Source organism: Carassius carassius, chromosome 39 (assembly GCF_963082965.1).
Source record: "Carassius carassius chromosome 39, fCarCar2.1, whole genome shotgun sequence".
NCBI classification, from domain to species: Eukaryota; Metazoa; Chordata; class Actinopteri; order Cypriniformes; family Cyprinidae; genus Carassius; species Carassius carassius.
In genome coordinates this window covers 15,727,115-15,750,072 of record NC_081793.1, presented here as the reverse complement: position 1 = coordinate 15,750,072, position 22,958 = coordinate 15,727,115, and the positions used below count along the sequence as shown (strand labels likewise).

General features: G+C 37.3%; 1 protein-coding gene across 1 annotated transcript in view; it reads right to left on the bottom strand.

Annotated features, from left to right (window-relative positions):
• The window catches only part of LOC132121473 (actin-binding LIM protein 2-like), a 72,877-nt gene that overhangs the window by 7,279 nt on the left and 42,640 nt on the right, over positions 1–22,958 (bottom strand). The window contains exons 7-18 of the mRNA XM_059530883.1: positions 20,822–20,909; positions 19,257–19,315; positions 18,836–18,913; positions 18,558–18,701; positions 18,173–18,205; positions 17,345–17,462; positions 15,476–15,709; positions 12,400–12,501; positions 9,573–9,626; positions 4,271–4,314; positions 3,354–3,459; positions 850–908 (exon numbers count right to left, since the gene is read on the bottom strand). Coding sequence (XP_059386866.1) covers positions 850–908; positions 3,354–3,459; positions 4,271–4,314; positions 9,573–9,626; positions 12,400–12,501; positions 15,476–15,709; positions 17,345–17,462; positions 18,173–18,205; positions 18,558–18,701; positions 18,836–18,913; positions 19,257–19,315; positions 20,822–20,909 — 1,119 coding nt within the window. The remainder of the gene's footprint in view (positions 1–849; positions 909–3,353; positions 3,460–4,270; positions 4,315–9,572; positions 9,627–12,399; positions 12,502–15,475; positions 15,710–17,344; positions 17,463–18,172; positions 18,206–18,557; positions 18,702–18,835; positions 18,914–19,256; positions 19,316–20,821; positions 20,910–22,958) is intronic.

The following is a 22,958-nucleotide window of genomic DNA, read 5'->3' as shown; positions in this document are numbered from 1 at the left end:
ACGAAAAGTTTAACCATACCTTCATTATTTATTTTTGCTACAAGCAAATAAGAGTAACAATATCATATTTTGAACAGAGAAGCTGCTGTAACTGTGAAATTTTTTCTTTCATTTCCTGAGGTTAAAGATTAAAGTCTTGCACAGACAGAGCCTTGAATCCGAAGGGCTGGAGCTTGCCAGTGGATTTGATTATAAATATTGATCTATGACCAGCTCTCTGTTTCACATGCCTTTGTGAATGCTTGTTGAAAGTAAAGGGCGAAACATGACACTAAGTCAGACCAGATTAGATATAAAGAATGTGTAATATTTGTTTTCAAGTAGTTTATTGTCCTGAGATAAAAAAGAACTGTTGCAAAATACTGCCACCTAGTGTACAGGAGAAGGTTTCATACCATTCTTAAAAAAAGAAGACATTGGCAACTCAAGTATGTGAGATAAAATGAATTTTTAATGAAGAGCGTGCTTGATTTTTCCGCTGTGTCATTACAGAGGATAGTCCATTAAGGGAGCCAGAACATAGAAAACAGCCAGAACAAGACACACTTCTAACTGCACGCAAACACAGACACACCCTCTGAGCATTATGGCTTCCTCAGCTAAATGTCTACATTAACTGATCTGTGACTGTGTGTCCTGATGTGTGCGATTACAACAGCCCTCTGGTGTCCCAGCAGCTGGGTTTGACAAATCCATCTAGGATCACAACATTCTTCACTGCTGAGAGAGTGAATGACAGCATTTGTGACCACAGCTCACATATATTCCCAAAAATCACACACAGATGGCATGTCAAAAGGTTGTGGGCTGCTGTGTTCATGCACAGATATTAGGTCTTATGAAGTTTACCTTGTAGATGCCATTCCGCCCATATCCTGGCAGTGAAGCAGATTTATTGTTTGGAAAGTCTGTAAAACAAAGAATTTATAAAGATTTATGGTACTTCACTCTAGCATCATGTTCAAGGGGAAAAGAGACAGAGACAGTTTAAGGAGGAGGATATGAAACATTTATAGAAAAATGAACAGAAGAAATTGTACCACTCAATATGGCAGCTGTAAGAAAAGAAAGCCCGTCTTTTAGTTAAAATCATTTTTTCATTTACTCTACAAAGGGCATTCAAATTTACAAACCCGATTCCAAAAAAGTTGGGACACTGTACAAATTGTGAATAAAAACAATGCAATGATGTGGAAGTTTCAAATTTCAATATTTTATTCAAAATACAACATAGATGACATATAAAATGTTTAAACTGAGAAAAGGTATAATTTTAAGGGAAAAATAATAATAATAATAATAAATGATTTTTAATTTCATGGCATCAACACATCTCAAAAAAGTTGGGACAAGTCCATGTTTACCAATGTGTGGCATCCCTCTTCTTTTTATAACAGTCTGCAAACGTCTGGGGACTGAGGAGACAAGTTGCTCAAGTTTAGGAATAGGAATGTTGTTCCATTCTTGTCTAATACAGGCTTCTAGTTGCTCAACTGTCTTAGGTCTTCTTTGTCGCATCTTCCTCTTTATGATGCGCCAAATGTTTTCTATGGGTGAAAGATCTGGACTGCAGGCTGGCCATTTCAGTACCCGGATCCTTCTTTTACGCAGCCATGATGTTGTAATTGATGCAGTATGTGGTCTGGCATTGTCATGTTGGAAAATGCAAGGTCTTCCCTGAAAGAGACAACATCTGGATGGGAGCATATGTTGTTCTAGAACTTGGATATACCTTTCAGCATTGATGGTGCCTTTCCAGATGTGTAAGCTGCCCATGCCACATGGACTTATGCAACCCAATACCATCAGAGATGCAGGCTTCTGAACTGAGCGCTGATAACAACTTGGGTTGTACTTGTCCTCTTTAGTCCAGATGACATGGCGTCCCAGTTTTCCAAAAAGAACTTCAAATTTTGATTCATCTGACAACAGAAAAGTTTTCCACTTTGCCAAAGTCCAATTTTAAATGAGCCTTGGCCGAGAGAAAATGCCTGCGCTTCTGGATCATGTTTAGATATGGCTTCTTTTTTGACCTATAGAGTTTTAGCCGGCAACGAATGGCACGGTGGATTGTGTTCACCAACAATGTTTTCTGGAAGTATTCCTGAGCCCATGTTGTGATTTCCATTACAGTAGCTTTCCTGTATGTGATGCAGTGCCGTCTAAGTTCCCGAAGATCACGGGCATCCAGTATGGTTTTCCGGCCTTGACCCTTACGCACAGAGATTGTTCCAGATTCTCTGAATCTTTGGATGATATTATGTACTGTAGATGATAACTTCAAACTCTTTGCAATTTTTCTCTGAGAAACTCCTTTCTGATATCGCTCCACTATTTTTCGCCGCAGCATTGGGGGAATTGGTGATCCTCTGCCCATCTTGACTTCTAAGAGACACCGCCACTCTGAGAGGCTCTTTTTATAACCAATCATGTTGCCAATTGACCTAATAAGTTGCAAATTTGTACTCCAGCTGTTCCTTATATGTACATTTTTTCCGGTCTCTTATTGCTCTTATTGTCCCAACTTTTTTGGAATGTTTGCTCTCATGAAATCCAAAATGAGCCAATATTTGGCATGACAATGTTATCTATATTCTAATGTTAATAAAATATATGTTTATTAGATTTGTAAATTATTCCATTCCTTTTTTACTCGCAATTTGTACAGTGTCTCAACTTTTTTGGAATCGGGTTTGTACTTGACCAGTCAGAAAAATAATCACAATTGAAGGTTTAAACAAAAATGATACTGTTGTCAGATTTCATTGCCGATTTAAATTGTCATTGAATCTTGAACAGTTTTGCATATTTTAGTGACATAACATCATACTGCTCAGGCCCTGCTCACGATTACTGACAAACTGTCCTGTATTAGCATATCTCCTCCCTCAGCCTGTTGTACTCTGCCCGCCATTCTTTCCACAATTGAGTAGCTGTAGCGACAACAATGTCTCATAAGCAATGCAGATGTTTTCTAATTGGATGTAAAAGTGAACATAAGAGTCTTCATTTTCTCCCAACATTAGATCCAATGAAGAAGCATTGGATAAGTTTTGTTTTTGATGGTAACGTAGCACCAAATACACAAATTAAAAAAAACGGAAAAGAGGGGTGGGGTGAGCAGTAGCTCATTATCATTCAAAGAGACATGAAAAAGGGTTGCTGTGAATAGAGCTGTTGTTGACAAGGTAAAAAGGGTGTTGTTTTATACGACCATTGAGAAAATTTTAACCAAAGAATGTTGCAGGCATTTCATAAAGACCCTAAAGAATTATTCAAAGTTGTGGAAAATGGGCAACCGATGTCCCCTTTAAGGAGGTTTGATTTTATGAAATCATTGATTGGCTACTCACTGGGTTGAGAAATATCAGTGGGTAAGCTGTGGGTGGAGGTCCTGGGGTCCAGATCTGTAGACTGTCTATCCATCTCACTCTTCAGGTTCATCCAACTTGTTCTGGTCTATTGACAAACAAAAACAGTCAGGAACACGTTATACAACCAAATAAAAAATTCAATGGAAAGATAGGATGGAAAACATATATAGGTTTGATTGCAGTGTGTATTTTTAAAGATAAAAAATTAATGTATTTCCAGATAATATATTCATGAAACAAAAAGCCAATTTAGTGTACTTACAAAGAGTACACATTCATGATGTTTCTTAATACACTTTAAAAAGTGCATTTTGTAATTATGTCAAACTACAAATGAAAGTACATTTTACATCATGTTGTAATAATCTTTTTATCATGCTTTAAAAAAGTGCACTTATTTTGATACTGACTAACATACTAAAGCACATGTAAAGTATTTGATTATAATTTTGTTATTTGATATTAAATTTAAAGTTGAAATATTTTAAATGTACTCAATTGCAACTTCATCACTGCAAAGGTGTAACAATACGTGACATACAAGATTTAATAGAAATTACAAAGTATATTTTAGTCTATCATAAGAGGTTTTCAGTACATTTGGTGGTACACTTTAACCACATTTCAAACTAAATAGAATTACAAAATTGTATATAAAGATGTAGTTAAGTCCTACTTAAGTACTTAAGTGGTCAAAAAAGCAGCTAATTAGATTTAACAAAATATTGTTATTAATAAAAACTTTAATACATTTTCATTTAATTGCAATTGACATGCAAATAGGTGTTCAAAAACACTTAAATAAATAATTTTAAAGTATATTATTCCCATGATATGGGTAGATACCAGATGTATACCAGAATGGACATATACACAGAGATGTTTATATGAATCACCTTTTTGTCTACGTCATCACCATCTTGCCAGGAGGTTCTGGAAGCTGCAGCACAGTAACAGTTTTTCAATGTTTGAGAGAGTAACTGGCACAAGTTACATCATGCAAAGGACCACACACACACACACAATAAAAATTAGAATGAAAGTACTGTTATATACTCATAAACCACGTGTCATCTAATTTTTTCAGTGTAGCTTCATTTTAGACAGTGTTCAAACTAACAGTATTCACTATGGGATAAAAAAACAAATTTACCGACAGAATCAACAAGCAAGTGAAAAGTGACAACCAAACACAACGTCAAGGGGCAAGTTCAGGAAAAAAAAGTCCAAAAGAAATCAGTAAGGTGATTGATACCTCTACCACCCAATCACAATGAGCTTTATAGTTGTCTTTAAAGGGTTAGTTCACTGAAAAATTTAAATTATGTCATTAATAACTCACCCTCATGTTGTTCCAAACCTGAAAGACCTCCGTTCATCTTCGGAACACAGTTTAAGATATTTTAGATTTAGTCTCGAATCGGACACAATTTTTTGAAGCTTCGAAAATACATTTTGGTATAAAAATAGCAAAAACTATGACTTTATTCAGCATTGTCTTCTCTTCCGTGTCTGTTGTGAGCGAGTTCAAAACACAACTGTTCAATGATATCCGGTTCGCGAACGAATCACTCGATGTAACCGGATCTTCTTGAACCAGTTCACCAAATCGAACTGAATCGTTTGAAACGGTTCTTGTCTCCAATAAGCATTAATCCAAAAATTACTTAATCTCATGGCTGGACTGGCCATTGGGCATACCGGGCATTTGCCCGGTGGGCCGACGTGCTTTTTGGGCCGATATCTCATACTCATACTTTTTTTTTTTTTTTTTTTTTAAACGGCCCATAAAATTTGTACATCGGCGGCCCATTCGTTTTGTTTTGTTTTGCTTAATTGGCGGCGCTGGGTTTGTGCCGGTGTAATGCATTGGTCAAAGTCAGTGTTGGTTTTTTTTCTGACAGACCAGCCCATGAAACACGTAGATCGGCGGGCCCATTGGCTCTTTTCTTGATTGACACTGGGCTGGCCCAATCACAACTTTAAACGAGTGAGCGAGCGGCAGCAGTGTCAGTGTGTATCTGTAAAAAAAGATGGAGAAGAAACGCAAGGAATGTGCAGATAAATAGCGTGAAAAAATAGAACCAGGCCCTTAAAGCAGACACTGTAAACTGTGTCAAAATATATGTTTTCTGACCTTCATCAGCTCCTGTGGCAGATGATGATAGTGAGGACAGAGGATCAGGAGAGAGATGAGAAAGTGTAGAGCCTGCGGTAAGCATAACTACTTTCAAAACACTGAAGCCATGTCATGAGTGTAGATTATTTCCACATCTGCATAGTTGACGATTACCGCAATTCACTAGAAATTTAATAAGAGGCGTTTGTAAACCATGTTTTCCGCCAAAATAAAAGCTTGATGCAGTTTGCGTCAAAATAAAAGATCATGTGCTTATCTCTTTCAAGTATAGAAATTGGTACAACTAATTAAGAAAGTTTCCTTTATTTTTTGTGCATTTGTTTTACAAAATATGGCTATTACTGTCATTGGATTAATATTATAACTAACCCCCCTAGAAGGACCGAGGACATACCACCATAGTTTTAATAAAAATCCTGTAAGAAACACTGGTATTGCTATGCCAGAGCCGCTTATAGCTTGTTTTAGGATTCACCGCTGTGGAGTATAGTTCAACTGTATTAATAAATATAAAATTTTGACTTATTTCATCTGTTAACTCTCACTCGTTCCTATACTCACTCATTACATGGCATTAGTGGTTTTAATGAATAGGAGTTGGTATGCATATAATTAAGGGCGTGCAAAGATGGGTGGTGTTTATGATCATATAGTGGGCCGGTCTCGGCAAAAATGCCCGGGCCGATTTTTTGTCCCAGTCCAGCCCTGCTTAATCTGTTAACTTTTTTAATGTGGCTGACACTCCCTCTGAGTTAAAACAAACCAATATCCCAGAGTAATTCATTTACTCAAACAGTACACTGACTGAACTGCTGTGAAGAGAGAACTGAAGATTAACACTGAGCCGAGCCAGATAATGAACAAAATATTGAACCAGTTGCATCGGTTTTCGGATAACCAGTAGTGATGGGAAGTTCGGTTCTTTTCCGCGAACCGATTCTTCTGGACATTTTGATTCCAGTTCGGTTCGGTTGAAGAAAACAGTTCACCGGTTCTTTTGCGCTCGACGTGAAGCCTTCGGTTTACCCGCGCTCATAACATTAGCGCAGAATCAGTTCAGAATCAATCACCAAAAGAATCAGGGCCCAGTTCCCCAATAACGCTCACTCTTAGCGCGCTAAGAAGACTCGAAAGATATATCTTACCAAAGTTGTTTATGTTCCTAATTGTGTTCCCCGAATTGTCCCTTAGGATGCTTCCTAACATGCTGCCTCTTACGTCCAACGTTACAAGAGCGCTGTCCCAAGTGAGGGTGCTGAATTAGTTGGCAACGATTGCTCAGGAATCGATTTTCCACTTCACGCGAAGGTGTAATACAGCGTTAAGAAAGACAACACGTTCTATGCAAATGAAACATTCCTCAAATTATTACAGTAAAATTTATTTGAACACAAAGTTATCAGTAAAATATAGACTATAAATTAAATGATCAAATGGTCAGTAATATGTTCACATGATATATTGTGACGGTTAGATGAACCAGGTATCCCTCGCTAATCATCCACCCTCCTTATCCCGTTGTGCCACTTGTGCCGCTTCTTGACATGGGTTTAACGACTTCTAAAAATTATATAATACACTTTTATATTAATGGTAAGGTACTTTACAACCAGGATTGATTGGCAAACAGCTGCTGTTTAATGCGTATTGATTGTCATTGGTTAATGTTTTCAATAAAAAGCAACCTATCTACAATGAACAGAGAGAGAGAGTTAGATACAGAATATGATGGGGAAGCAATGTAAAAAAGGGCACCAAGCTTCTCGTCAGAGGAACTTGAAGTTTTGCTGGACCTTGCCATCAGGTCAGAGATCACACCCCTATGGTCCACTATAACCTGCACGTTTATGGCCGCGTATCCCTTTCGCGATATGTAAGCCTGATCAATCACTGATGGATTGGCGATAGTGATGAGTGTGCCATCCACCAGGATGTAATCCCCGGCATGGCAGAGAAGGGCATTGGTGACAGTGTGGACGCACATCCACACCGAAGTCTTGCTTAGTCCATAGCCCTCTTCCACGACCTCGATGAAGCTCTCTGTAGCAATATAACCTTAGCGCTGCAAGCAGCTAGACTTCAGGGCTTAAAGCTAAATTCCACCACGTTAGCCTGGCAAGCGCAGGTCTGAGAAGGTCCAGCAGCAAGTGATTGCCAATTTAAATACTTTAATTACAAAATAGCCTAGGCTAATTACCACCATATTAGTTCTGATACCAAATAAAGTCAACTTCATAAATAGGCCTGTATCCATTACGAATATATTTTATTATTAGTTTTAAAATGTCCATAACATAAAATCATTGTTGAGCCATAATATTGTGAACATACCATAGTTTGAGTTGTACTGCGCTGCGCTGCACTGATTTCTAAACACTAGCATCTTGAGCTCAAACAACGCTAAGAGAGAGCTTACGAATGGTCCAGACCAACCTTACGAATGTGTGACTTACAGAAGTTATACTTAGCGTACGAACGTGTCGGGAATCGTGCCATAACGTTAAGAGAGAGGTTAAGGAATAGGTTAAGAACTACTTAGCGATAAGAAAGTTTTGGGGAACCGGGACCAGTTCAGTTCAGTTCAGACGCTCTGTGTGTCGGTCTGCTTCATGCTGAATCAAACATGCGCAGTATCATCAGCTCCTCAGTTCTCGAATCAGAAACGTCTGACAGAAACGGTTCTTGACTCGAGAACGAGTCAATCTTTTGTTCATTATCTGGCTCGGCTTGTTGTTCATCTTCAGGTCTCTCTTCACAGCAGTTCAGTCAGTGTACTGTTTGAGTAAATGAACTACTCTGGGATATTGGTTTGTTTTAACTCAGAGTGTCAGCCAAATTAAAAAAGTTAACAGCTTAAGTCATTTGTGGATTAATGCTTATTGGAGACGCGAACTGTTTAAAACAATTTAGTTCGATTTGGTGAACTGGTTCAAGAAGATCCAGTTACATCGAGTGATTCGTTCGCGAACCGGATATGGTCACAGAAAGTGACCAAATTAGGTTTTATTGTGAACCTTTTTTTATCGAATAATTAGAGCAGAACGAATATTCGAATGTTCGGCTATCCGTGCACACCCCTAGTTATTAATGACATAATTTTCATTTTTCGGTGAACTAACCCTTTAAGCCAATCACAATGGATAACACAAATGCCTTTGACATTTCACCAAACCAATGAGTTACACAGACACCATGTTTGTTCAACATCTAAGATACAAGACCACAGACAGATGGGAAACTATGAATACTGCAACTGACAAACAAATATGTATGAATGGACAGAGGCACAGAAATAAGATAAAAAATATATCTGACTGCTGTTTCCATGTCATGATGCATTTTAAAAGACATGTAGGATCTTGTTGATGAATACATATCAATGAATAATCATATCAAAGGCATTATAAGTGTGGGGACAGTGCGATTAAAAAAAACAAAAAAAAAAAAAAACAAATATATATATATATATATATATATATATATATATATATATATACTTTCATTTAGCAAGGATGCATTATGTTGATCAAAAGTGACATGAAGATATTTATAATTAACAAAAATGCATTAAATTGTAACAATAGTATTGCTGCTTTCATTGTATTTTTGTAAATGCAGTAAATGCAGTTTTGATGAGCACAAGATACTTCTTTCAATTTTTTTTTTTTTTTATCATACTGACCCCAAACTTTTGGTGTATGTGTAACTTCATATAACAAACATCAAAACAATTATTATCTCTAAGTTAACAGGAACTGAGCAGCACAAATAATTCAGGGATAACTGCAAAATATCTTCAAAATAAACCCAATAAATATGTATGAAATATGACCCTTGGCATGTGGTCAGGAAACAACAATTAGGTGCTGATTGCCTCATAACAAGTACCTTGTCAAATCCAAACCTTTTTCTAGGATTTGTAAAACCTACAAGAAGCTGAAAATGGAAACCAGCAGACAGAAAAAGGATCAAAGGTTACAGTTCCATGGCAACAGGTACCATGGTAACATGCGTAACAGCAAGCAAAGAAACGTGGTTGTACGGAGACTGGACTGTACCATGCTGTTTGTAGATAGGGGGCTTTCTATAGATATTATCTTTGACTTTAGTCTCTGAGAATAGAAGACAAAGAGAGGAAGAAAAAAGATGAATAAAGAAGCATGAGTTATTAGAGGATGGACTTGTGGCAAAAGAAGGGCCGAAAATGCAGTATATGTTGCTATAAAGGATTGCAGATATTGTAGTTCACCTCCTTATAAATGTTCATGATCAGCATGCATGATCAAGCATTTTGCCTTTGCCAAAATCTTCAGCTTTGAAATATGGATTTTCTGCAGTCAGAATTATGTATAAATAATGTTAAAATAATGAAAACTTTATCTTAATTTTTTTAATTTAGAAGATAGAAGTGTCACCTACAATGAACTAAGCCAAGAGGAAAATAGGGAGATAAATGGTGTAATTGCAATGAAATAATGTCACAGCATGTGTCTCTATGCAGCTTGTTTTGACCACATACTGAAGCACGTATAAAATCTGTCCAATTGAGAAGCGTGTTCCTCTCTGTCCATGCTATATCTTGGGTGGGGATACACACGGTTTGTGTGTCGGCTGTTTGGAAGCCACGCTCCTGCCTGGCTGTTTTCGATGCAGCGTTGGCCACGGAGCAGCACTTGTGGTTGAATCTGTCCGAGTTAAAAAAAATAAGGCAACGTTACAGCAGTCAGGTCAGTCGTTCCCTGCCGGTCATCTGCTTCAGGGCACTGAAGTTGCTCCTCTAGCGACATCAGTGGCCAGTCTCAAGAGACTGATTCCCTTAGTAGACTTTATGACAGCATGGAAATTTCTGCTAAATGTCTCACAATGGGTTCTGCACACTGTTGAGAGAGGTTACAGAATTCAGTTTTATTTCTTTCCACCTCGCTTTAAAGGGGTCATTCCTACATTAATAGGCCCCAAACAGGCTCTGGTATTGGAAAAGGAAGTAGACACTCTTGAAGAAGGAGGCCACAGAACATGTTCTACAGCCATTACTTCATCGTTTCAAAGAATGATTGAGAGTTGTGTCCAATCATAGATCTGCATCTTTTTCAAACGGTTTTGATTCAAGATGCTCACTATCAAACAGATTGTGTCTCAAATCAGATCAGAGGAATGGTTTGTTACGATAGATCTCAAGGATGCTTACTACCATGTATCAGTCCTTCCTCAACACAGGAGGTTCCTAAGGTTTTTTCCAGTATCGGGTTCTTCCATTCGGCCTGTCACTCTTCCCCTGCGCTTTGACCAAGTGTGTGGATGCTGCCCTGGCTCAGTTGCAACTCTAGGGCATACACATACTGAATTACATCAACAATTGGTTGATATTATCTCAGTCAGAGCAGATGGAGGCTCGACATCAAGAAGTCGTCCTCGCCTATATGAAAGAGCTGGGGTTACGGCTCAACACCAAGACAAGTGTGCTTTTTCCACTACAGAGTACCACTTATCTTGGTGTGGAATTCGACAACGATGCAGGCACAGTTGTCTCTTGCATGTATCGAAGTGATTCTTACAGCCGTGAGGGGAGTGAGAGAAGGCCAATCACACACTGTCACCTTTTCAGAGACTGCTGGGTCTGATGGCAGCTTCATCCAACATAATACCTTTTGGCCTGCTGTACATGAGACCATTGCAGTAAAGGCTCAGTACCAAGGCTTCGCAAGATCAAGGTCACGCAGCACTGCTTACATGCCTCAGACATATGGAAGAAAGCTTGGTTCCTGTCTCAAGGCCTGAAATAAGGGGCTCCTTGTCATTGCATAAGGCTAACAACAGATGCCTCCCTCACGGGCTGGGGAGCGGTCATGAGTGGCGACTCTACCCAAGGTTGTTGGAAAGGTCATCATCTCATGTGGCACATAAACTGCTTGGAGATTCTTGCCGTGTTTTGAGCTCTAAAACACTGTCTTCCAGACCTAAGGGGTCATTATGTGCTTGTCTGCACAGACAACACATCGGTGGTCTCCTACACCCACTGACAGGGGGGTCAGGGAAAGCTCCTCTCAATCAGAGCAGTCTACATCTCTGGGCACCTCCATCAGGCAGAAGAGATCATGTTGAGACGGGGGCTGAGGCCTGGGGAATGAAGGCTCAACCTGGAGACAGTGGAGCTCCTATGGAGGGTGTTCGGCCAGGCGGAAGTGGTATATTTGCATCGCAGGAAACAACACACTGTCCGCTCTGGTTCTCCCTCACACATCCACCTCCACTTGGGCTGGATGCCATGGTGCAGACATGGCAAAGAGTACACCGGGATGAGGTCCATCTTCTGTCAGTAGCCCCATTCTGGCTGACCCGAGTATGGTTCTTAGACCTTGTGTCCTTCATTGATGGCTCTCCACTGGAGATTTAGATCACAGCGAGAGGCTGCGTCTTACTGCTATACTCCCTGTGTCCCTGCAGTTGCTCGTTTCTTCTCACTTCTTTATTGGACAGATTTCATACATGCTTCAGTATGTGGTCTCGCTGGGGTGTTCCCCAAAGCTTTTCGACACAGCGTCTTATTCCCTTCGGGGAACCATGGTTACATACATAACCTGTAGACGTTGTACGTACTAAAAATAGGTCTTTGCTCACAATAATAACTTATAAATGTACTAAAATGATGCAAATCATGTAAAGATACACAACAATGACTGTGATCTTAAGAGAAAGATCACAGAACAATATGAAGGCAGAATATGAATATGAATTATTCAGTCTGCCAGATTTTTCAAAAAATATAGGCAAATATGTGTTCAAAAAGAGGATTTGACATTGTACAGAAGTGAGGATTAAAGGGAAGAAGAGAAAAAAACTGCTGATTTACCACGGAGAGTTTAAGAACAAGTTTTTAACACCTACCTGGGATATGGAAATGTCGTGGTGCTGCCACGTATGTTGAGGAAGGAGACTTTCCATCAGAGTAGGTGGAGAGACTGGGGGTACTCCGACCACTTTCACTACCTCGGTGGGGGTGAAGGTCATGGCAGACACAAAAATTAAAAGGGAAGAGAAGAAAAGAAAACTTGACAGGGTTTTCAGAATTATGCTACACTGAGTCTTCATTGAGACTGATTCCTCACAATACAGCCAGCTCTAAAAAGCACAAATTTGTCTTTGTAGTTTGTGAAAGTATGTTGTGTTTATACTGATGGCATCTGATCATTGACATTCAAATTTCATCCCACTATTTTAATTGAGCAGACAAGTCAATACAAATCGGACAGAAATTACTGTCATTGGCAGGCTGAATTGTGACGTTTTAATAATATTCGGGGAACATATTAAGTATTTATAATCACAATTTTTTTTATCAAACTGAGAGTAAAAGAGAGAGAGAAAATCTTATTAAACTACAAACTAAAATGTTTTATTTATAAAAAAAAAAGTTATTTGCCAAATGTTGTAAGCAAAAAATGAATACACAATTATCTCTATCTCCTTAGTCTTTTCTTTCTCTCTTTCACACACACTTGCAACTGTTCTTCAGGAACATGCACACACCATTTAACATACAAGTGCTGTTAGTAAAAATTCACCCTTTATCAGGGGAAAATCTTCCACAAATCTGGAGCTGGGGGAGCAGGAAATTGTCATAAAATACACCAAACATACACAAATCAGCACTGGAGCACACTGTGGAGTATGAAAGTCTCAATGCCCCCATTAGCTACTCATTAAAATATGATTTTATGGATTGCAACACCCTTCTCATATCCACTGGGAGTAATACATCATTTTATCAGTAACACATATTCTGTGAATGATTTCCATCTTTATTTTATATATCATAAGTAGAAACCAAACTCAGAGGGCGATACAACAAGATCAAGGCAACTACAGTCAGTGAGGTTTGGCATTTGTAAAGAAGAGACGATTTTCCTCCTGTGTGACTACTTTACCAATAAGAAGTAAATTAGACAGGTAAAGTGAATCATAAACGGCACACTCCAAACACAACCTCAGTGTACTTTCATGCAACATTAAAGGGCTGGCCTGGAACTGCACAAGGCCTAGATTTAAGCCACTGCACCTGGCAAACTGATCCAAAATAACAGTTCATCAATTTACCCCTTTAATCTTCTCCTGCAAACTTTATTCCTGCTCTCTCTACTTCCCGCAGAGGAACCACAAAACCCAAATCTGTTTCATCATACTTTCATCCTCTTCACAGACATGTTATATTTATGAATAAATTCTTTCCAACAGGGAACTACACTGCGACCTTTTAAAATGACACTGCGACTCTTATTTTTTTGAGGTCGCAAATGTATCACTGATTATTTTTGTACCTACCTCATGTTTTAGGCAATATGCTATGATTTACTATGAGCATTTATTAAAACAGAAATGTATATTTTGCTCTGAGCATTCAACACATCAAGTTGGCTTCAGCCCCGCAATGCAGTTTTGGTTGATTCATTACATATTTTTCTATCAACGTTATCTGACATTATCAAGATGAATTTGTTCTGACACAATTTAACTCTGAGTTCTTCATATTTCTTCATATTTTATTACCATTTTCTAAACAATAACAAATAAAGTGTGATAATGTGAGAAATGTTGAAGGTGTCTGAATAAATTTTGGTTTGACTGTGTATTTTATTTTACAGTGAAGACTATGCAGTGCTATTTTAAATTAGTTTCAGGGCACCTACAAACTTAAAAAAAAGTAAACATTGTGTAAATAGCACAAATAAAGAAATAGAACGAACATACAGCTGTGGCCCTGGGTTAAGGTAAAAAAAAGACAGAGAAATGCACTGTGTGAACTGTAAAAAAAAACCAAAAAACAAGAAGACGTGGTTTAAAAGATGGCAAGTAAAATAAAAATGCAAAAATTCAAAAATTCATTATTATCCAGAGCGGCTTACTATAAAAAATGTGTGCGACCAAATTATGTTTTGCGCCAGTACCTGAAAAAGTTAGTCGCGCAAGTGCCACCAGTGGAAAAAGTTAGTGTAGTTCCCTGCTTTCCAATAAATTTTAGATATACATAAAATGTACAAATTCACAGCAGGCTCCATTTTTCATTTCTTTACATAGTCTCAGACGTTTGCTTCCACTGTAACTCCAATTGCAAATTATTGCCTGAGTATACATGTTCAGTGAAATAAAATGCTAAAAATATAAAAATGACACCCACCAATTAAATGGTAAAATTAACACAAACATACAGACAGTCACTTTGAATATCACATGAATGGGGGGGGGGGGATTTCACCTTAACAGATGAAACACAACATCAACTACAGTACAACAAATAAATGCATACTGATACTCGCCACCAATGTTCACATTTGTCTTTGTGCATTAGGTTACTGTTTCAGGTCAAATATAATGAATGTCCACGTTTACCATGCAAAACAATTGAACATACAAACTCTTATTTAGACACAATACCAGCAAGCTTAAAAAAACAGATTGGTCCAAGGACTGAACCTTGCAGTACACCTACAATTTCACATTACTGTAATACACTGATGACACAGTGAAATAGAGACGGGTTTTTAGGGTTTACCGTAAAAAGGCAAATTGATGTGCAGGGCTGTCCTAGGCCTACTTTCAGACTTTGCTTCCTGTTTGAATCCTGTCTCAATTCCTGTTCAGGAAAGGTGTATGAAGGATAGGGTAGTAATTTCATGTCTGCAATTCACTAGTCCTTCATTTTGAATGCAAACCCTTTTGGAGCACTAAGAGTTTTGGAGCTTGATCCATGGTTCAAGTGTGTTGAATTCCAATTCCAACAGCAGGAATGTCATGCACTTTATAACATTAGTCTTATTTAAGTTATTAAAACAGCAATTTCAATACTGAACTCATTAATTCATATTGTCAAGGGAAAATCAATATTGTATCCATGACCATAAGTTCACACACATGCATCATGTGGTGATTTGTACTGGGCAAAATCCTACAGGCAGAACTGTGGTACCTCTGAAGTAAGGGATGTAGTTGTGCTGTTGGAGCAAAGCCAGAGTAGTGGGGTTGAGGGGCAGGGCCACGCCACCGCTCCCTGCCTGTGGTGTGTTTCTACCACTACCGCTGTACAAAGGTAGTGGGGAGGAGCCTCTGGAACTACCATGGACACTACTCCTCCCCGAAGTTGGAACAGCCAACAAATTGGCATTTTCTGGATGAATGGTGTATTTGGCACTAAGACATTGCTCTGAGCAAGAGACCCAGCCGGTCAGGGAAGAATGGCAGTAATATGAGATCAGCAAATACACTTAAAAACCAAATGATTCTTGAAATTATTTTCTACATTAAATTCTGCATCAAATCAGTTTCTTGTGGTTTAAAATGTCATTTTAGAATGAAATGAATCGTCATGCTGCCTACTGTCTTCACAACCTGCATTGAACCTCTTAAAGGGTTCATGAACTGAGAAATCAAAATTCCCTTGATAATTTGATATAAGGTCATGAGGTCATTGTACTATAAAAACATCCTGTAAGTTTCAGAACCCAAAACTTTCTTGTTACTCTAAAAACAGCTTATATTAAATAACTACAGGTTTTGGAATGTGCCACTTTATGACATAATAGTGTGACTAAGCACCGCCGCAGAAGAAAAAGATCAACGCCTGCTTCTACAGCACTGCTTATTTAGTGCCACCGACCAATCTGCACATGTAGTTTAAATAACGAGAGAGGCAAAAGATAGAAAATCAAACGATAAAGATGGCTCCAAAGACAACAAGACAATGTACATTGCCAAGTTGTGGAAAAACATAGTCTTTGCAGTGCCTTCTTTCTGATCCCAACATTAGGAAAGAGTGATTTAACTTTATTTTTAATGAAGTTACAGATCAGAAAGACTAAAACTAAAAGATGATGCTTTGCCAAATATATTAGGTCTGACAGTAATGTCACACCACACAAGTGTGTAACGTAACGTGTTTTTATAATGTGTTAACTATTGCTTTGTCTGTTATTACAGATCGTTTGATATGTACAAAATATTTAAGTGTTTTTAATCTAAATCACAGCAGCGTTTATCTATGAAGGATGTAGGCTGTCAATGCCAATCATAGCTGTGGGTGTTACTTCCAAGTCTACAGTCCCCCACGCCTATTCAAATAGAGCGTTCTGATGAGGGAGTCAAAACAGGACAGAAAATAGCCTATTACTTCTACATTATGATGTTTTCTGATGTAAAATGTTGTATATCATTATAAGTCGACCTCAGAGAACAGTACAAAATAAACAAAAAAAAGTTAGTTCATGAGCCCTTTAAGTGGGTAATTTGAAATGCTGTACAAAAGCTAATTTTAATATAACAATGTTGGAAACAGTTGTGATGCTTCATACGTTTGTTAATACTTTTTTCTGGTCATTCAGGCATGGTGGTGCTCCTCAATATTTCTTATGATAAATTCTTTGGTAGTGTATAAATATACATAGCATATAATAGATAAATATATATATTGCAGAAATTTGGGCTGAAACCGCTTTTAATTAACTAATTTACCTTTTTATGTTGATTCTTTTTAGCAATAATTAAATAAGTGACATAATGTATCAAATAATAATATATAATAATTATATAAATATAATGTTTAATTAATATAAATAATAATATATATACAAATCTAAAAATAAAAAATGGAGAACATAAACAATTTATCATAAACTAGCCGACAATACTTGCAGTATCTGTATAGATTGTGCAGTACAGAAGCAAGAGCAAAAAAAAGACAAATGCCAAAAAAGTGACAGGAAAGAAGAAAAATAGTTTTAACCATAAGTTGCTTATAGGAAGTGCTTTGTGTCCAGGTGTCATGATGTATGTGGAGGGATACCTGGTCTGCTGTAGGTCTGAGGTGAGCGGGAAGGCGTATAGCGGCCATAACCCCCTACAGAGCTGTTGGAGCTGGGGCTGGAGGGCCTCCTCTGCCGGGGAGACTTTTCCCCATCTCCCTAGAAACAAACAAACAGTATTTCAATATGAAATTGAGAGCGTCAGACAATTAACAATGTTCATGGGTAATCACTACGGCACTCTGACACACAGCAGGAGACTATAAAGCTGAAAATAAAACACAGATGTGACCAGTTTACAATTATCAGTCCTAACTAGTAGTAGGCTGATCATTGAGTGATTATAAAATTCACTCAGAGTTTTCAAAATTAAGATGGTGAAAAACACACAATAACTGTTCTACTTCACAAACAACTGTTCACAATATATGAGGAAACACAAGATCTCATTCACTAATCATGCACATATTTGTGTAAAATATGTGTGAAACATTTTCATTCAGGAATTGTGATTCATTAAGTTCAGTAAATGTATTGTAATGTTTATTAATGCCAAATTATTTATTAATTCTAAAAAATAGTTATTATTAAGTAAGTGACCCTACATTAATTCCCTGTGTATTTCAGAGCATCACGTTATTAATCTGGCACAGATTCTGTATACAAAAATACATAAAAATGTAAGTAAAAATTTAAAAAAAAAAAAAAACATTTTATAAAAACATTCACATAAAAATGGGGCCAAAAAATTACTTTTCAGTAAGAACCTTTTCTATGAATAAAAGTTAACAATTTCTATGCCATGATTAGAGAATGAGACCCACTGAAACAATAACAAGTCCTGTTTCTTCTTGTCAGCTCTACTATACCTCAGTTGGAGTAGGTGTGAGTTGCTGTGGTGACTGTAGACAAAGAAAGCAAATGAGTTAAGATGGACTTGAATGCAATGATAGACATGTTCATGAAATTCATGATTTCCTCCTGAAACTACTGTAACAGATCAATGAATTAATGAAATTATGATTTTTGGCCAAGCTATGTTACAATGATGTTGGGAGATGAGTACAGATGATAACATTTAAAAAATGGCGTTATTGTAACAAATGCTGTAGCTGTCATATGAGTAATTATGCAATCCTTTTGCTTTTAAGTCACCTATAAAGACAAAAAACTGTCAAAAATGAGAAACAGCAAATAGAGGACATGTATTTGTTATTCCCTCATGTAAGCATGTATGAAGGTGTGTGTTTGTACCTCTCCAAAAGTCCTATCCTCCACAGGGTAGCTAACATAGGGAGAGTATGAGAGCATGTCAGGTCTGTCAATGTTGTAGATCGCTTTGATTTTAGGAAGAGCAGCCAAGTCCTTGTAGTCCAGAAGTTCATCACCCAGCTTTGCCTTAAGAAAGAGCGACATTATGGCTTTATATAACTCCCTCTACACAAACAGTTATTCTAAGGCTTGTTAGTTGCTGCCCACTGGTGGTGATCTTGAAGAAATGAAAAGTAAAAATCATTTTCAAATGCACTTACATAGATAACTCTGCTAGGAGAGCCAGATGCACTAGAGGCAGGAGCAGAGGTGATGCTCTCAGAAGAGGTTCTCCTCACCTTCAAACAAAAACAATAATGGTCTGCCATTTTTAAAATCAACAAACAACAAGCAACCATAAAAAAACATTGAGAATCTTATTACAATAACATGAAATATTTATTTGTATTATTATTTATTAGTAATGTATTGACAATGTCTTTACTATAGCACCATGGATCTGCTGATAGCAGTGTTTATTTGCAGATGCTGTCCACATTGTTTTAGTGCCCTATTTACTTAAGAAATTTTGTAAATCCGTTAACAACAATATATTGAAAAAAAAGAATAATGTTTCAGAGCATTTAGTTCCTGGTCATACTGGACTGCAGGTGTCTTCAGTTACAGTTTGCTTAGTTTTACCTTACTCTTCTCCTCATTACGTGCTGCCTGTCTGCAAGGAGGATGCCAAATGGAAGAACCTTTAATAGAGAAAGCCACAAATAACTCAAAGTCCTTGTTAAAAAATACAGTGGCCCTAAGTATTTGACACTTAAGACACTCAAAATGGCTCAAAGTCATTCCGCTAGAATATAATTTTTCTCTTAACCATTTTTGCTATTATTTTTGACTAGCTGGTTTCATTATTAGTAGATTTCATCAATTATGAATACTGTATGTCACAATTGACAAACCTTTTTTAAAAAAGTATGTTTTTTATATCGTCTTTGAAATCAGGTTACACAGGTATCACAAAGACATACACTGCTGTTAAAAAGCTTAGAGTCAGTATGATTCATTTTAAAAGAATTAAATACTTTTATTTTGAAAGGATGCTATATACTGTTTAAATATTATATACCATTATAAATGTCATAACTATTACAGTTGCTGTTATCCTGAACTTTCTATTCATCCAAAAATCCAGAAAAAAAATATTACGCAGCAAAACTGTTTTCAACATTAATAATTAAAAGGAATGTTACCTGAGCACCAAATCAGCAATATAACAATAGTTTAGATTTTTAAGTGAGGCTTGATCTTTATTTTGGGCCCACTGTATCTTTAAACTACTTCAGCTCTTAATTCAATAAATATATTTTGCATAACTTATCTCCTCAGGAGTTAGCATGTTCAGATATACCACTATCAACTGGCATTCATAAACTAAGTAAGACAATCATTCCCCCTTTGAATGAGTCAGCAGTCTTTCATTTTATTTTAGCTAGATTGAAAAAAGGCTTCTAACTTATTCTGCTTTCTAAAAGAACATAAGGCTATAAATCTCCTTCAACAAACTGCAGAGCAGTAAGTTTCTGTGGTAGAGCTAATAAAGATACTGAAGTATTGCAATGTTTGAGGTAGGACACAAATAAATAAAATCACATTTATCTTATGTCAAATATGTATTTTGTTCTGTAGAATTTAAGACACATAATCTATGGAATGTTTTCAGGTTTTAGTGACTGGCCTGAGCTTTTAGCTTCATGTGACTTGTCTATTGCTGTTTAAAATACAAAACAATCTTTTCATTCTTGGTTTTGTGAGTACAGATGTGTTTTCTTAAGCATAAAACTCCACGTATACCAATACATACACAAATGATTACAAATCCTTGTCAGAAGCCCTCAGCTTTGTCTGTGCTTGTCTGTCTGGTTTCAGGGTCTAAATTTAAAGAACTTTGCAGAATGAGGAAAATGTTCTGACACAAATTATCAAATGAAATTCATCTCTTTAACCTAAGCTGTTGCTTACCATAGCCAGCAATAATTTTTTTCTTTTCTCTGATTGGATATTCTAATTCTTTTTTAATAATATAATCCACAAAAGGTTGACACATTAATTGTCACGTTAAAATAATTCACAAATGAAGAAGCAATCTTCAAAGAAACAATAGAAACAATCTTCATGATATTGAAAAAATTGTTTTGATTAAACATCATCAAATTTAACTGAATCAAATCTAAGTTTGATTATATTTAGAATACCTTGAAGGTACATCTCCTCCCCCTCCCCAAACATCTTGTCACAACGTACACATCTGGCACATGTGGGATGATAGTGTTTTTCTCCAGCCTGTAATAAACACAGAGCAGAGCATACATCAGTCTACTTCACTGCAAAAAACTCTCAATGACTATATGGGCCCTATCTTTCACCCGGCGCAATGCGACGCAAGGCGCAGCGTAAGTGTGTTTGCTAGTTTCAGTCCAGCGCCACATCGTTTAATTAGCAAATGCATTTGTGCTCATTTGTGCGCCCATGGGTGTGGTAGTCTAAAAAAAGAGGTGCGTTCAGGTGCATTGCTATTTTAAGGAGCTGAAAATAGACTGCGCCATAGACCAACTCAAACCTGGTCTAAAGTCTGGCGCAATGCTTTTTCTTTGTTATTAGAAGAGCGTGTCAGTATAGGCAGGTCCACAAAGCCCGTAAACACTGCTTATTAAACACAGGGACGCACAGCAGCACACAAACATGCCAAATATTAAAAATTAAAGGATTGCAATTCATAAGAATGTTTTGTAGGCTAATTATATATATAAATAAATGCCTACATGTCATAATGGATAGTCATCACATGTATCAGAATTAGGTTAATCTATTTGCTCGCACACGAGCAGCTCTGTTTCATCTCGGAGACGCGTTCTGTCTTTGCACTTGCCAAATTCCGCCATGTAAATAGCAAATCCGTTATGGCATGAGCTTAGGACTACCCGTTCAGACCATGCACCAACCGTTTTTCCGTCATTAAAATAGCAAAAGTGGATTTGGACACGCCCTGAGTGCACCTGTGCGTGTGTTTTAAACTTTGCGCTTAGATCGTTAAAATAGGGCCCTATTGTGTACATATAGGTGGATTATTAAGATGTTTGTCGTAATCCTCTTGACAATGTAATTTTTTCACATTGTGTAATGCAGTTCAAATGCTAATGTGATAGCAGTAGGCAGGGGGACAACATACAGTAGAGGCACCACAGACTGCCACACTTCACTTCTGATGGCCACATCTGTTTCATTTTAAAACTTCTACCAGACAACTATGCACAAATGGCTTTCTGTATTGCTTGAGTGGATTTGCCTCAGTAGGTTTATGGTACTGTGCTGAAAAGCTCCCAATCAATGCTTCAGAGTAGACAGGGCTTTATTCTCTTTCTGTTACAAACTGTACAACAACAAATTAAAAAAAATCCCCTCAAATACATGATAAAAACCTTTACCTTTAATTACCTCAATACCCTGATGCTGTTTAGGCTTGTAAACTGGCATTACTCCTGAAAGGTGGGCTAATCATTCTGGCTAACATAAGAATACCTGTATCAACTAGTCTTCAGTTCATGTAAAAAATGTTGCCGAGGGCAAAACAATATGCCAATATATTGTTTTGCATAACTTATTTTAATTTACATCTGTTCAAAGCATCTGGCATGGAAATTGTGCAGTTAAAACTACCATCCTAAACCATGATGTCACACTGTGACTTGAAATAATTTTGGGTTACTGAGAGCAAGTGGCAGTGCCAATGGACAGTCACTATTAGCAACAGTGTCCCACTCCTGACACACACAGATACATTTATTTATAGAGCTTCAAACTACACAAAGTTATTTATGTAGTTATTTATGTATATGTGACAGATATGAAATACACACCTAACCTATCTTATTCATATGAGACCACCCAATGGGAAACTTAGCAGATACAAAGAACAACTACATCAATAGGTTGCTTATAAGGGTGTAACACAATAGCTGTTTAAAGAAAAATAAGGTAGAGTTTGCATGTAAGAACAAAAGAGAGTGAACAAAACAGAAAATGTGAGAGAGAGATGGAATATGAGGAGATATATTGTTCTATAATGTAATTAGGCTTCAGATGGGTTGTGAATTGACTGTCTGAGATTGTCTTTGTAAGCACCCACTCAGTTTCTTCCCTATCCAATATGACCACTGGGATTATAGAGTACAAGAATCAAGCATTAACAATCCATTTTACTCATGTGATATATTTCAGAGTGAAACACAATATTTGATAAGAAAAGCATGAATTAATAGTATCAATTGGGAATTAACTGTGGCCAGAATCATCCCTGAATTAGTTTTGTAGCTTTATTTCTATGTTTGTTCA